Consider the following 16,434-nt stretch of genomic DNA (forward strand, 5'->3'; position numbering starts at 1 on the left):
ATATTTATCTTTAATCCATTTGTAGAAGGGAGTCCATGGCACAAAAAAGTCTTCCTCCATTTGTCCTTTCATTAATGAAGTTAATTTGTCCATTTCCGCAGTGTCCATTATCTTTACTTCTAATTCCTCTTGCTGAGGTACTATTTGACGTTCCCAGTAAAACGCTAATAAAATTCTGGCCACTATTACTACATGAATTGTGAAGTGTTTCTGTTCTTTGTTCATATCTAGCATACAGTTTAGCAAGAATGTCTCTGGTTTGAGGGGGATTGAAATCTGTAAGATAGTTTGCAATAATGTGTGCACCATTATCCAAAATCTATGCACCTCCTTACAGGACCACCACATATGAAAAAATGTCCCTGTTTGTTTCCCACACTTCCAACACTTGTTTGATGTGTTTTTATACATTTTAGCTAGTCTATCTGGTGTTAGATACCATCTGTAGAACATCTTACATAAATTCTCTTTTAGTGTGACAGACTTAGTTATTTTAACATTCATTTTCTATATCTTGTTCCATTGTACCGAGTCAATATTATACCCTAAGTTCTGTGCCCATAAAATTTTACATTTTTCCACCCCCTCATTCATCTTTCTTTACATTAAAAATAAGTATATTTTCTTAATCTATTTTTCATCTGAGTCACATAAGTTTTTCGACGTCTTTTTGTTCTAAATAAAAGCCTCCCATTTTTTAATCTTTATTGTATCTAGATTTGATCTGTGCTCTTGCCCACCAGTCTAAGTTAATGCCTTGGTTCTGTAGTTCCTCTTTTGTTTTTAACGCTCCTTTATCATCCAAAAGTTCTTTATATCTGATAATCTTGTCTGGGAGAAATACATTTGACTGTGTAAATGCTTCTAATGGAGAGACACATTGTGGAATTTTCAGATATATTTGCGGTACGACTCCTTCCAAATCCACACTCACTCACTATCCGCTTATCTTGTGCAGTCGTGGCAATCTGGGTCGAATCCACATTCACCCATTACCCGCATGTTTATCGGATATCTTCCGTTTGCCTCCAATCCGCGATTTTTTCCTCTTTGTTCACATTCCTGCTTCCAATCCGTCTTTCTCGCGCATCCCTCTGGTCACACGGTCGCTCGAAAACCGCTTTTTTGGGCAGGACCTTTTTTTCCCGCCCATTTTTTAAAAATTTTTTTTAGCGTACTTTTCCGTTATTTCGATCTTGCCTTATAAAGAAACATCATTGAAGATAATGATGCCTCTCTTTCCCCCACTGACAGCACTGATGGCTCTCTCCCGTTTCTTTTTTGGAAATTTGGAAGCATGTGGGAAGCTTTCGTGGGCATTTCCTATGCAGGACAGTTCAGTGCCTGAATTTTACTGAAGTTTCACTTCCTTGGAGTGTCATTATTTCGATATTTCATAATTTCGATATTACAGTAATATAAAATTAAAAAAATAAAAAACAGTTAAAAAGGAAGTTTCGTGAGTCCGTTCTGAGGATGGATTCACCCCAAAATGATTTTTCAAACTACCAGATTTGATTCAGAAACAGCATAATCAATAAATCCAATGCTATGAAGTCAAAAACAGTCTTTTGCAGACTACGGAGCACTTGCAAGTTGAATCAGCCAATAGGAACTCTCGGAACGGCCGGAGAGACAGGAAGGGGGGTGGTTTTTAAAAAACCCACGTAAATTGCGCATTGGCCCATTCACGGCCACCGTGAAACTCCCGTTGAAAACTTGTGACCACATATTCGGGAGAAATGCGAATGAAATGCATCTGTTTAATGAGGTAATGTGACCGGCACTCGGGATTGCGTGGGGAATGCGGGGAACATGCGACTTAGAATGAGTAATGTGGATTCGACCCTGGTTCATTCCGCTACCATGCTGTGCATCATCACATTCACCCTTCCAGTGCATCTTCATGGCGCAATCATTTCTCCACACGCCACTGAGTAAAGCGTTACAGTGGGAGGTTCCATCCTCCGCCGTCAAAATTGACGGTGCACATCACTTCCCTTTAAGGTCAATTTTCCGGTATACCGATATTCCGACTTTTAAGAAATGGCAATGTACCCTCCCCCTCATCTTTGATTGGCTCATTTTTTGCTCATCACAGACCACTTTCTAACAATTGGCCGGTTGGTATGGCGGGCAAATTTGAAATTAGATTGTCACATTAAAGGCATTGTCCAGAAATTCTGCTGCTCAGAGTGGTTTTCTGCTTTTAGTAGTTAACAACATGGATGCTCAGAGTGTGATATTTGTGAAGATGGCTCAGATTGTGGTTGGCATGCTTTGCAGCACAGCCACGCGACACCATGAGATGATACATTCTGTTTTTTGCACATGGTAGAATCTCCCACCTGCGTCCTAAGCTTTCAGGAATATATTTGTTTTCCGCACCTGCTGTTTACTGGAGACGATCATTGTGGGAAATACAGGATTGCTCGGCTTGGCTCCACACGCTCTTAAAAATGGCGGGACACAGTAGAGAAACAGTCCCCGTGTGACATGCGCATGCTCCAGTGACTGTTTCTTTTCCAGTGCAAACTGCTGCTCACTACAGTTGGTTTACCGGTATACCGACCTTTCTGCACTGTGCAAAAAAAAAAAAAGCAGGAAGAAAATGGATTTCCGCCACTATCACATGGTTTGGAAGGAAGATGCAATTGTGGCGCGGTGATGGTGGGGAACACGCAGAATGGGAAAGCGTGTGGGTATCTGCATGAACAGCACACCGCTTGCGAAAAAGGTGCAGAAACAAAAAGGAAGTGTGGATTCAGCCATTATTATAAGAGATTTTCTTATCAAGTTATTTTTAAAATATTTATGCCCAGTTTTTCCATACCACATAAACGCATGCCATCCTAACTGTAGGTCATGTCCTTCAAGGGCTTAGAGTCTTGGATTTTCCAGTAGGATTCAATCTCTCATCCACACTAGACAACACAGCCTCTTTCCCATAACTCATTGGACTGAGGACCTTACAAACTTGTCAACATTTGAACCTACCACATATAAACGACAACTGCATATGGACTTATTTTTAGATATTCAGAGATTCACTGGCACTGTTTCATTTCTGTTGCTGTTGTTGTTTCTTTCCTCATCCCCCTCCGCCTTTTTTTGCTTTGCACAAATAAATACAATTTAAATAAAAATTAAAAATGGATGACAGAGGGCAACAGAACAAATCACCAGGAGATTGCCTGCCGTAAGTGGGAACATGATAAACTTCCTGAGGGAAAATACACCGAGGCTCCATCCAGACAAGACTGAGGTACTGTTGGGTCAATGGAAAAGCTGCTCAGGGACTGCAAAGGCAACCTGTCTTGGAGGAGGTTGCACTTCCTCAACGGAGCAGGTTCATAGCTTAGGGGAGCTACTTGAGCTTGACCTACAATTGGAGACTTAGGTCTCTGGCACATAGCACCTTTTACCAGCTCCAGCTGGGTCACCAGCTATGTCCATTCCTCAAAAAATATGAAGTCCCATCAAATGGGAATATTATTGGAATATATTATTTATTTCATTTAAAACATTTGTATTTCACCTTTCTACCCAAACAGGATCCTGAAGTCAGTGAACATTAAAACATTAAAAAATTAAAACAACATTTAAAATAGCATAAAAATAATTCAGTAAAAACATACACAAACACACAACACCTAGAACAGGGAGGAGGGCCAATAACAATGATTGGAGGTATGCTAAATAAAACAAAAAAGTCTTCACCGGCTGGCAGAACAGCTGACAGCTATAGAGAGGAACAGACGACTCTCCAGGGGAGGGAATTCCAAAGTTTTGGTACCATGACTATGAAGGCCCATTCCTGGGTTACCACCACCCATCTAGCCTCAGATGGCGGGGCCACCTGATGCAGGGCCTCCAAGGGTGACTAGCATGAACAGGTAGGTTTATATGGAAGAAGGCCATTCTTAAGATATGCTTGCCCTAAGCTAGTGTAGATGGGACCAGACTGGAGTGATACAGTCTCTATGAGCGGAACCACAAGTGACAAAAGGCACAGGTTGGACACTTGTCAGCTTCCCTCAAGTTTTGATGGGAAATGTAGGCAGCTTGGCGGAATGTTGGACAAGTGACAGTTGAAAAGTCCATTGGACAGCAGATAGAGAGCCAAGCTGAAAGACTAGGATGCCTACATTTCCCATCAAAACTTGAGGGAAGCTGACAAGTGTCCAATCTGTGCCTTTTGTCACTTGTAGTTCCGCTCTATGATCCACTCCAGTCAGCATTCTGGCCGCAGCATGTAGCCAAATGTAGCTTCCAGACAGTCTTCAACAGCAGCCCCATGTACAGTACATTGCAGTAATCTAATCTAGATGTTATCAAGTCATGTACTACAGTGGCAAGATCTTTCCCATCCAGGAAGGGCTGCAACTGGCTCACCTGCTGAAGCTGGTGAAAGGCACCCCAGCAACTGCTGTCACCTGTTTGTCCAACAAGAGGCCTGGGCTCAGCAGCACTCTGAGCTATGAACCTGCTCCTTTGTGGGAAATGCAACCCCATCTAGAACAGGAGGTAACCTGTTTCCTAGATCAGACTGTACCCCTACCAGTTGGACCTCCATTGTGTCAGCTTGTTAGCCCTCATGCACTCCAAAATTGCCTTCAGGCACTTGTTCACAGCTTCCACAGCCTCTGGATCTGTTGGTAGCACAAGACAAAGCTGAGTCATCTGCATATTTATTTATTTCCTTTATTTATACCTCACCTTTCTCCCCAATGGGAACCGAAAGCAGCTCACATTATTTTCCTCTCCTCCATTCTCATAACAGCCCTGTGAGGTAAGTTAGGCTGAGAGTATGTGACTGGCCCAAGGTCACCCAGTGAGCTTCCATGGTAGGGTTGGGATTCAAACCTGGGTCTCCCAGATCATAGTCCAACTCTCTAACTACTATACAATGCCTGCTGTCTGGTGGCAATTCAACCCAAATCTCTGAATGACCTCTCCCAGCAGCTTTACATAGATGTTTAAAAGTATGAGGGACAAGATAGAACCTTGGGGTAAGCCAGAGGCCAAGGGGCAGAGCAGCAATCCCCTAGTACTTCACTCTGAAACCTACCCTCAAGGTAGTACTGGATCCCCTGCAGAACAGTGTCTCCAGTCCCAGTCCCAAAAGGTGGTCCACAAGGCAGTGATCATTACTGAAATCTACACTGCAAATACATTCATAAGGTGTACATTAAGGAAGAGTTTTCCAGCGTCTGACAGAATGAGACTTACACATAAAAGTTGATGGCACAATACATTTCTTAGTCTTCATGGTTCACAGAAAGATGTTTTCATGACACAATATTAGAAGTGCAATCTGGTTCAGAGTTTAAGCCCATCAAAGTCAATCAGTTTAGACGAGTAACTCTGCATAGGACTGCACTGTAAGGATGCAACTCTATGCATGTGTATTTGGGAAGTAAGTTTCAGTGAATTCAGTGGGATTTTCTTCCCAGTAAAATATGCATACTACTGGTTTGCGTGATGGCTTACCTGTCTGGAATTTAGGATCACAGAGGGGAACACAGAGGAACTTTGCTATCAAAGCCCCTCTTAATTACTATTTAAGTATTTTAATATTTTATAATCTGTACAGTGTTATGATAAAAATCAAATCAAAAAATGAACAATACAAGCAATGATAATTAATTGTTGCTTCAGAAATGCCATGACCACAGGTAAGTAATTAATTAGGCTGTGTATGAAGGAATAAAAGAAACATTGCAGAGAGAAGGAGAACCTTTGCCAAGTAAAGATAGCCTGCACTTAGACATCAAGCTCAGCTGAGATTCCTGTAACAAGCACGGATACCACTTCCTTCTTGTTTCAAACTATCCTCTCACTCCTCCCTCCCTTTTCATGTAGTACACAATTAAGAACTGGTTTTAAGTAAACACCAATGTCCTGTGACGAACAAATGCAGGTACCTGGGTTCTCTGGAGCTCTTTTAAGACAAGATGAAACTGTGGTTTAGAATTTCAGTTTGTAGGGAGAAAACAAACTTCTTTTCATTCAAGCACCTGCATTTGTATGTCACAAAGAACTGGAATTTTTCTTTAGTTGTGCTGTGTGTAAGAAGAGGAAAGAGTGCATAATCATGAGAAATTAGCCACGTTCGTGCCTATCATGGCAAATTGCATCTTAGCATGATGTTTGAATGCAATCTTCCTAAGATTTTGTCCATGGGGACAGGAATTACTATGTCATGAGGAGAAAAGCAGGGAATCTGGCCAAGGAAAATATGCACACAACTCCAAGTACTATAGAAACGTTGCTGCGGTATGGCTGTCAACAGATTAAAACATATTTAACAAATTAAGTGATCAACCAGTTTACTAAAGAACACTGAAATTGTTGCACATTCTAAATATTTTATCTTCAATTAATACATGTACTCATCACACTCATATTGATTAACCTCTTTGGGTTGGATGCTCCAGCAGAGGGCACTTCAGCATCAAAGTGTGGGCCAAGCTACAAGTGATGAATGACACTTGAATGGCAAGTGAGCAGACTCGTGTATTCCTCCCTGTTCACTTGTGCGCCACGTGTGCAAGTGGAGTGCAAGTGAACAGGGAGGAATACTCATGAGTCTGTTCACTTGCCGTTCAAGTGTCATTCGTCACTTGTAGCTTGGCTCTGTGTTGACCACCCCCCCACACAAAAAAGAGTAGCTAGCAAACAGCACATTTTGAAAGCAACATCCATCACCAACATTCAGGATGCCTCAAGACGTACAGAATAACATGAGCCTCAGTACCAGACTCACTAATATAGGGTGTTTTGTTCAGGTGCTAGGCTGTGGCAGATTTTTAGTTAGATAATAGTGACAAGATTTTTTTATTATTATTTTAAGGCAAATAGTACAGGAGGTTTAGCAGCTCAATAGGAGCTCTTGGCTGCTTGTAAAAATATGGTTATTGCTTACCTCAGAGGAAGAAAGAATGATATAGCAACTAATTGGGGTATGCATAATGCATGTGAATGAGTTCATGGGTACACTCTTTTCAGCCAGTTATGGATCAGGGATATATAGTCTTTCTAGCATTTGGACACCTCATATTTTAAAGGTTTGTATCCTATGACAGCCCCTTAGAATATTACTTGAAGCTCTATTTTTTAAAAAGATGCTGGGGCACCAGACTTTTTGGTCAGGTAGTCTTCCTACTTACTAATTTTAGATGTCGCGGGAAGGAGGTGATTAATCCATTGGTGAAAGGAAAGCATTTTCTTTGTTACTTCATTTCCCCACACATCCTGAGTCCAAGAATTGCAAATAGACTCCTTCCAACTGATGGCAACCCTAGGCAAAAATTAAGCCCTGCCTTTCTTTCAGATCATACCACAAATGCTCCAAAACAAAAGCCACAACTCTATGATGCCTTTTCATTTTTTAATGTTTGGCCTGGCACAACCACCGCAACACAAGGCTTTTGGAGTAGTGGTTGTTTTAATATTACACTGATAGTTCTATTCACAAGAAACCACCACCAAGAGCAATGAATTCCAATCACAGCAAATCCAAGAGAGTTAAAAAGCAAATTTATTTACCTTCTACAAGAGAAAATGTTCAAAAAGTTATCTTAATGGGAAAATCTCCCAACTAGCACACATAAAAGGAAAGAAATGCAATCATGGTATTTCACTGTGGGTCAGGAAGACTTCACAGCACATCGGCGAATTGGAAAAAAATGTACACAGCACATCAGGAAATGGAAGAGAAATAGGTACACAACATTCCTGTCAAGCCCAGCTCCTATCTATATGTAGAAGCTGCTAGGATTATTAGCACCCAGCCAGGTCATACAGTTTCTCTGCTTCTGCCTGTACTCCCTGTTCAACCACTCCCCTTGAACCTTTGCTTGCAACTGCAGAACTTCCAGCTACCTCCGTGAAAAACACCAGTAACCCTCCTTATTTTTAAGGAGCCATTTTATTCCCACTGCATCTTGTCTACCTTCTACCTGATTTGATGATTTTCTAGGCATAAAGATAAGTAGTGGGAAAAATTCACTAGATTCTGTGTCACATACAATTAGAAGTAGGCACCGAGGAGAAGAAAAACCAAGGTGGTAGCTCTAAGTGTCTGCTCTTGAAGCTTACCAAATGGAAAAAGGAATTGGCCAAGGAAATATAGTTGGCTAGAGGAGAGGCTCTCAATTGTAGCACTTAGCTTCTGCAGGTACATACACAGTGGGTGTAATAATTAGAGAAAATTTATAGGAAAGACTGGCCTCTATTCCAACAATATTGAGGACGTACCATGGACTATTACAGAGATAGTTTACAGCAGGGGTCCCCAATAGGGTTGCCAGGTCCCCCGCCACCCCTGCTCCTGGCTTGAACGATGATGTCATTTCTGGGAAGTGACATCATTGTGTGGGTCACATGCTGCCCTGGGAGCATGTGATTTGCCCCCCTGGGATCTCAGGGAGCCAAATTGGGGGGTCAATTCAGACCTGATTTGGGATGATTTGGGCCCAATTTGGGTACTGTGTTCTGCAGTGGCCCAATTTGGGATGATTCAGGCCTGATTTGGCCCAAATCTGGGCCAATTTGGACCCAATTCAGACCTGAATCCTCTCCAATTGGGCTGCTGCGGTGCGCAGGAGTGTGCTGTGCCACCCAGGAGTGCACCCTGGGTAGGGTTACCAGGCCCCCTCGATCTCCCAGTGGGAGACTGGGGCCTGGCTCTTACCTTGGTGGAGCTTGTGCGCGTGTGTGTGAAGCGTGCGCGTGCACGCTCCTGCAAGCGTGATGATGTCACTTCTGGGAGTGATGTCATCACGCAGCCCCCGCTTGGGTGCTGATCAGGCCTGTTGTGGGCCCCTGCGGAGCACAGGAACGCTCCTGCACTCCACAGGGGCCCCGACCCAGGCCAAAACAGGCCTGATCCTGGGGCTGCTGTGCGTGGGGGCGCACAGCACCACAGGGAGGCGCGCATGGAAGGTGCACGCCTCCCCACTGGCCAGGTAAGTGGGGGCGGGGGTGGGAGGGCCCCCACCGGGGGTCTGGCAGCCCTAACCCTGGGAGGCACGCCCCCCCCGCGCTGGCCAGGTAAGCAGGGGCAGGGGGTGGAGGGTGGGAGCAGGGGACTGGCATCCCTAGTCCCCAATGTGGTGCCTGCCAAGTGTTTTTAGAAAGTGGGTGGTGCCAGGTAGGACTTTTGTCATGGCTTCTGATTGGCCACTGGAGTATTGATTGGCTGTGCAGATTTTTAAAAACATTGCTCTGGCAAAAACTGCTTCCACAGCACAAGAATCTTCACTGTGTGACCGAAGGTAAGCTGTAGCAGCCATTTCAGGGCTGGCTCCATTTCCTGCAGCAGTCATTTTGCTGCCGCACCTACCACACTGTGTCAGAATTCCAAATGTGCCTGCAGGCTCAAAAACATTGGCGACCTCTGGATTACAGTATATATTCTGTGCAGAAGGCCTGCTCTTCATCTTCCCTTTCCATTATGTCTCTGTGCACATGCGCTGCAGTCCTTAGGACAGAAAAAGCCACACTCACACCCAGCGCCGTGCTCCACTGCTGCTGTCATACAGGTAATATTGGCCAGTGACTGGAGAAATAAAGCAAAGAATAACATCAGGTCTTTGTCTACTTCAACACTACATCTCCACCCTTTGCCTTCTCTTCCTGCCCACAAATAAACCTAACATGCATAGTGCTCCAGTGGTCTGTCTCTATGGCATCTCACAGGATAGGGTATCTCCTGGAATTCATTTGTGCTGCTGGTGCCATTCAAATCCTCAGGAGCCAGACTTCCCATAAATAGCCATTGCATCCTGAAAGCATCACACACCATGGCACTGCCTTTAATTCAGTATGAACTGTGGAGATGAGGGTGCCCTCTCTGTGAAGAGGAATTTAGGTATAATGAGTTCTTTGCTTTACTGTCCTGTGTATTATCTACTGAGGCATATTATGGGAGATGGATGACAAGTGCAACCCATTTTTCAGTTAATGAATGTAACTCTACCCAAGAGATCAACATTAGTCTTTTTGCAAGGATATCAAAGAGGGAAAATTTGTTCTATAAGCAGGGACCTGTGAGGAACACTGAAAGGAGGGGGAATCACATCCACCCCACTACTCTCTACATCTTTCTCCTCCTTTTCTACCCCGCCCCCACTGCTGCCTTTCTCCCCCTCTGTCTTCACCTTTCTTGGCCTCTGTCTCTGACCGGTTGCTGTTTGGGCAGCGGCGCAGCATTGTCCCGCTGGACCGCTACGATCGAGACTATTACTGGTTGTGTGAGTTTGTGTGTGGTGCTTTATTATTGCCCTGAGGAAGCGTTGCTGGTGAATCAGGGATGTACAAGATGCAGGCATGAACCCGTAGGCTCTGCACATGGAGTTTTGCTGCCTTGCTTGATTTGGAGGATTACCAACGCATGCACACAACAACCTATATATGGACTGAACCAGCATATATGGACTGAACCAGCACGAATTGTTGTATGGTTTACTGTAGGGTCCCATGTGATTGTTCTATGCATTGTATTAGAAACATTCTTAAATATTGCGGAATATATAAATTGGCATTTTGCATTTTGAATTGTGTGTATCACGAAATTGTTTTCTATTGATTTTGCAATCTTCCCTTTGTCTTTGGTTATATTTAGCAGGAAGAGGCACCCCCGTATATTGCTTTGTGTTTTCCACCTAGTAATAATGGCAAGTGAAATCTTACAAGGCAACATCACATGGTTTAATATGTTCCTTTAAGCTGTGTTTTGGGGGTGTTTTAAGACTCTCCCTTAAATTGTTTTAAGTTTTCAGGTTTTTCTGCAAACCATTAGTTTCCCCCCAGGTGTGTTGAAACTACGGTTGCCAACTTCCAGGTAGGGCCTAGTGGTCTCCCAGAATTACAACTGATTTCCAGTCTACCAATATCAGTTCCCCTGGAGAAAACATCCCTTTGGAGGGATGGACTCTATGGTATTCTATGCCACTGAGCTCCCTCCCAGAGTTAGCAACCCTAGTTGAAACCCCATACCCATACATGGCCCCATATATGGAATTTTTGATCCATGCTCTGGGGCTGTATTTATGGTTGCCAACCTCCATGCAGGGCCTGAAGATCTCCCAGAATTACAATTGACCTCCAGGCAAAAGAGATCAGTTCCCCTGGAAAAAACGATTGCTTTAGAGTGTGGACTGTGTGACATTATACCATGCTGAGGTCCTAAACCACTCCCTCCATGCTCCACCCACAATCTCCAGTAATTTCCAAATCTGGATTTGGCAAACTTAGCTGTGTTCAGAATTAATTATAGTGATATGTGAATTCAGAGTTGCACTTAATTGATTAATTCATTGAACTACTGTTATGTCTCCTCCAATAAGTGTGGAACCATCTTAAAGGCAATTATAAAGCAAACTGGGGACTCGACTTACCAGGGTCCTGAGCACAGCCATCAAAGTGGTGCTGCTGTAATGAGAGAAAGATAGTCTCATATGATTATACTCTCTTCCATGGGTGCCAAAAGCCTATATAGGAGAGGCAGCGTTGCTTGATCTGAAGATAATTCAAATTTATGCCCCTGTCAAATTCTGCTATTAAGTGGCTTCTTGGAGGCAAAATAGGAGAATCCTGATGGCTAAGAGGAATTCTCAGTTACACCATTCCAGTCTATGATTGCAGGGGGCCCTGTAGCTATCAGTCAGTCCCCAACAAGACAAGCAGGAGTTTTTGCCATTTAGTGATCCCCAACATGGTGCCCATTATTGTCATAGCATCCATTTTCTGGTGCTTGCTTCTTGCCTCTCTTCATATCCTGACCCCTTCCATAGTCCTTCTTTATCCCTTTTGCTTTCTTGTCTTCGTCCTCCTTCTCCTTGTCCACATGGGCCGAATCCACACTACCTTCGTTCTCGCAGCAGTTTTTTGCTTCTGCAGCGCCATTCCTTAATCTGTTCACACGTGTCATCTCCAAAGCCGTCATTAAATCGGCATGGCGTTGCCACAGCCCATTGCACTTTCATTGTGGGTTATCTTGTGATGAATAACTGCCCTCCATTGATTTCCTAGCCTCTCTCGACCCACGTCCAAATTAAGGAGCAATTCCCTGCCCTGCCTTTGTTCCTACCCCTTTTTTAAAAAATAAAAAAGTACCGTGTCGATATGTCGACATCTCATCATATTACTTTCATTTCAATCTAGCGGACAGACCTCAAATATCAGAGGAACAGTTTAATATGTTTATTAAATTCAGTAATGTTTAGTAATCCTCATGACACTGCAATCAGGGCTCTTGAGACGGACAACACGGACTGTGCCACCGAGCTAGGCATAGCTGTCAAGTTTCCAAAGACGAAATGAAGCTCTGCCCTGGGATGCTGCTGCAGGTCATCGTGACCGATCACCCATCCCATGCTGATTTCACCCGGCAAGCAGGCTGTGAAGTTCCTCGCGTTCATCTGTACTGTCTACCGTCATTGATGCAAGATGATTACACGTTGATATAGCGTCAATTTGTCCTTAAAAAAAAAAAAACCTGCGGGGCCATTCGGGTTTTTCCCATCCCTTTACCCTCTTTTTGAAAGGGGATGTGATCAACGGATTGCGCAGGAGAAGCGCTATTCAAGGGGTGATGTGGACAAACGAGCGAAGAATGCGCAATAACAGATGGAGCAATCATTGCACAAGAAAAGCGGGAGCTAAGGTAGTGTGGAATCGGCCATGTTCTCCTTTTCAGCTATTTTATGTCACCTCTAACACTCCTTCCTCCTCTCTTCTCTGCCTCTCTCTCTCTTATGAGTGTCTCTCTCCTTAACCCATACCCCATGCCACTTCTACAGCTGGCTCTGAGGTGTGCTAAAAGCAATGGAAGATGGCATTCTACCACTATCCTGGCATAGTTCTGTCAGGGCCAACAGAAGGCAGAACTATGATGATGAGACTAGTGAGGAAGTAGGGTGAGGGGGAAAGAGAGCCACGTTTCAGCTGCAAAGTTAAGGCAGCAGCCATAGCTTAAGGTGATGGGTACCTGAGCTTAGAGCTTGCCTACATTTGTTTTCATTATGAGGGTGTGAGTTTGCTTGAAACTACTTCACCTCAACAATAGCTCCACTACCAGCAGAAAGGAAAAGGGAGAGAGGCCTTCACTTCAAGAAGTGAAAAAATAGTCAAAGGGGGAGGAAGAAGAGAATGGAAGGTTTACATTCCTCTAGTCTAAGCCTGGAAACCCACCTCAGCCTCCTAGCACGTGCCACATCCATATACATCCCAAATAAAATCCATTGTACACTCTACCATCCCATAACAAAAAGTCTGCCAAGAAAACACCGTGATGAGATGTCCCCCACATAGGTCAGTAATGACCGGTGCTTGCACCTTTACCTTTACACACTCAGTATATTGGCTTCCTTATGATTCCCACATAGACTTACGGATGGTAATTAATGCTAACCAGTATAATTTATTTCAGTTGGACAAATATTAATTAATTGCTTGGGCAATCATACCTAAAAATTTTCTTGATTTCCTAAAAAAGTTTGAATGTTTCAATTTTTACCACTGAATGTTTCACTTAATTCAAAATTTAAAATATATACACAGAAGAAGATTAAGGGCCCTGTGGAAGCCATTTTGTAGTCCTCCCTACCCTTTCTCAAAAACCCATTAAGTGCCCAAAGGTTCAGCAAAAGTTGGAGTGCCCTGGGATGCCAGGTGAACCAAACAATGGTTAAGCGCCCACACATTAAAAATACAGAATGGTCACAAATATATTTGCTACTGTATGGTAGCCATGACTGTTTTCTAGTATAAGATACTTATAGGGTACAAGCTGATTGAAAACTTTAAAATGAGGCATGCCATACCAGACTCAGCACCTCATTGTAATCTTTCCCTTTGTCCTTGCTTGGTTCTTCTGTCACAACGTAGTTTCTTTCTGACTTTTTGCCCCTATAGAATATGAGATATGAATCAAAAGATCCTCTATTAAATCAACAGGTTTCCATAATCCACTGGACAGGGATAGGGGCTTTTACCTGCTCTGCAGTAGGGGCTGAGATATCTCTCTTGGTGCCTTCCTGAAAAGAATACAAACATTAGTAGAAGAGTTTCAGATCAAATTTTCTGATGAACCTGCAGTTTTGAAATGATGCAATGGCCTTTGAGTTCAGAAAGGCAGAGGGGGGAGGTACTTGAGGACATGCAATAGTAAAAAAATACAGCTTTTCAAGTATCAGAGAAGAGATCATAGGAGCTTCTGTGGGACCAATGTAGGTTCTGTCTGATCAGGATTGCCCATCTTTGGTAGCAACATAATCAAGCGTCTTTCAAAAACGTCCATGGAACCAGCAACTGCCCGTGATTTTGCTAGTTTCCAGCTGAGTCAACAGTGGAAATGGAAGAAGGAATACACGCAGAGATTTTGCTAGATACTCACCTCCAACAGAATTGCCAGAACAACAAACTCAAGGCCAAGAGGAGAAGAATTCCAGTGAACGTAAGGACCACCACGAACCAGGGATCTGGAGCCCAGTATTCCTCTGTTCTGTGCAAAATGATGGGCATCTTGGATACCATCTGTAGTAGAGCCACAATGCTGAGGTGAGATGAACCAGATTCCACTTACGGAAGTCCATGAAGTCTTTTAAGTGGAGAAGTCATTGAGTACTGACTCAACCTGAACCCTGATGTAAGTTCCTGCATGTGTAGGGATGCTCTTAATCCACAGTAAAATACTGGCATACTCTAGATTCCCCTTTCACACTGGAAGTTTCAGGATTTTCAGCAAGGCATGCAGTAAAAGAGATTTCTTTCAAAGTAATAATTAATTAAACTACATTCAGCAGTAGTGGTAAATATTAACTATGAGCAGAACCACAAGTGACAAAAGGCACAGATAGGACACTTGTCAGCTTCCCTCAAGTTTTGATGGGAAATGTAGGCAGCTTGGCGGAATGTTGGACAAGTGACAGTTGAAAAGTCCATTGGACAGCAGTCAGAGAGCGAAGCTGCGAGACCAGGATGCCTACATTTCCCATCAAAACTTGAGGGAAGCAGACAAGTGTCCAATCTGTGCCTTTTGTCACTTGTAGTTCTGCTCTATATTATTACAACCAGGGCTTTTTTTCTGGGAAAAGAGGTGGTGGAACTCAGTGGGTTGCTCTCAGAGAAAATGGTCACATGGCTGTTGGCCCCACCCCCTGATCTCCAGACAGAGGGGAGCTTGGCGGCGCAGAGGGCAATCTAAGCTCCCCTCTGTCTGGAGATCAGGGGGCTGGGCCACCAGCCATGTGACCATTTTCAAGAGGTTCCGGAACTCCATTCCCCCGCGTTTCTGCTGAAAAAAAGCCTTGATTACAATTATGAAAACTGATTAAATTGTGCATATCTATAAAGAATTATGGCATCCTCTTAAGCTTTCTGTATCAAAGGTACGTTGCAAATGTTTAAGCAATGATCCCAGCCATTATCATCTTCAACACCAAGCTGGAGGTATCTTAGGTCTCAGTGATGAATGACATATTGTGATAGATGGCCAAAGGCCCTCCCCTTTCTGGGGAAAGAGAGAGAGAGAGAAGCCTACCACTCTTTAGCCTTGTTTCGTGTATGAGCAGAACAGCTAGCCAATCAGGATCCATGGGAGGGCTAGAGGAGCCAGATAGAAAGGGGGAAGTCAGATAAAAAGGAGACTTTCTCAGTCTTCAGTTAGATAGGGCATTCTGTGATAAGTTGGAGAGGACCAGTCTCAGAAGACTTCAAATGCCTGTGAGTCTGACTTTGGAGCATGGACAGGCAAAAATAGTAAAGAGAGTGGAGGTATGATTTTGTTGGAAATAGCAATGTCTGGTGTACTGCAGCAGCAAGAAGGAAGAAAAGCCTTCCATGCAGGGGGCAGCAAGCATCACTTAGTTAGGACAGTGAGAGCAGCATCTCTCTTGATTCCTGGGGGTCATTTCCTTGTCTTGTCTCCTATTGGGCTAAACAGGGCAATATCCTGCTTCTTCTCTCTCCTGCCACACTTATTCTCTCTCTCTGCAAGATAGCAAGGAATCTCTCTCTCCTCTTTACTCTCAAGTATGTATTTCCTCAAATAAACTTTTTGCCTCTTTAATCAGCACAGCGTAACTTCACTGCATTATTTGCACTCAGCTATCAGGGTTATGGGCACCAGAGCTAATGCGTGCTGAAATTAGAGAGAGCAATTAACTTCTGCCAGAGCTTACATAGCCGCAGGCTAAAGCATAGAGGGCAGACAATAGAGGAAAGATGGCGGACTCCTGGGGAGCACAGCAGGGATTCCATGTCGACCGATTAAGTGACGAAAACTATGAAATCTGGTCAGAAAGAATAAGGCTCAACTCATTGAACTAGAAGTCTAGAGTGCGGTGAAAGATGCCAAGCTGACGGGAGACCCACAAAAGGAAGCCAAATGGGTGAAAAACGACGGCAAGGCAAAATCCATTATCA

At 43.7% G+C, this 16,434-nt stretch overlaps 1 protein-coding gene across 3 annotated transcripts in view; it reads right to left on the reverse strand.

Annotated features, from left to right (window-relative positions):
- Nucleotides 1–7,450: 7,450 nt before the first annotated feature.
- CDHR4 (cadherin related family member 4) overlaps nt 7,451–16,434 on the reverse strand; it is a 44,049-nt gene continuing 35,065 nt past the window's right edge. The window contains exons 16-20 of one of the 3 annotated variants that reach the window (XM_054975332.1): nt 14,405–14,544; nt 14,004–14,045; nt 13,845–13,917; nt 11,406–11,439; nt 7,451–9,565 (exon numbers count right to left, since the gene is read on the reverse strand). In XM_054975332.1, the coding sequence (XP_054831307.1) occupies nt 9,510–9,565; nt 11,406–11,439; nt 13,845–13,917; nt 14,004–14,045; nt 14,405–14,544 (345 nt within the window). In that variant the 3' untranslated portion in view covers nt 7,451–9,509. Of the gene's footprint in view, nt 9,566–11,405; nt 11,440–13,832; nt 13,918–14,003; nt 14,046–14,404; nt 14,545–16,434 lie in introns of all 3 variants that reach the window. The other 2 variants (XM_054975331.1, XM_054975330.1) reach the window with 2 other exon arrangements.

Source organism: Eublepharis macularius, chromosome 4 (genome assembly GCF_028583425.1).
Source record: "Eublepharis macularius isolate TG4126 chromosome 4, MPM_Emac_v1.0, whole genome shotgun sequence".
NCBI classification, from domain to species: Eukaryota; Metazoa; Chordata; class Lepidosauria; order Squamata; family Eublepharidae; genus Eublepharis; species Eublepharis macularius.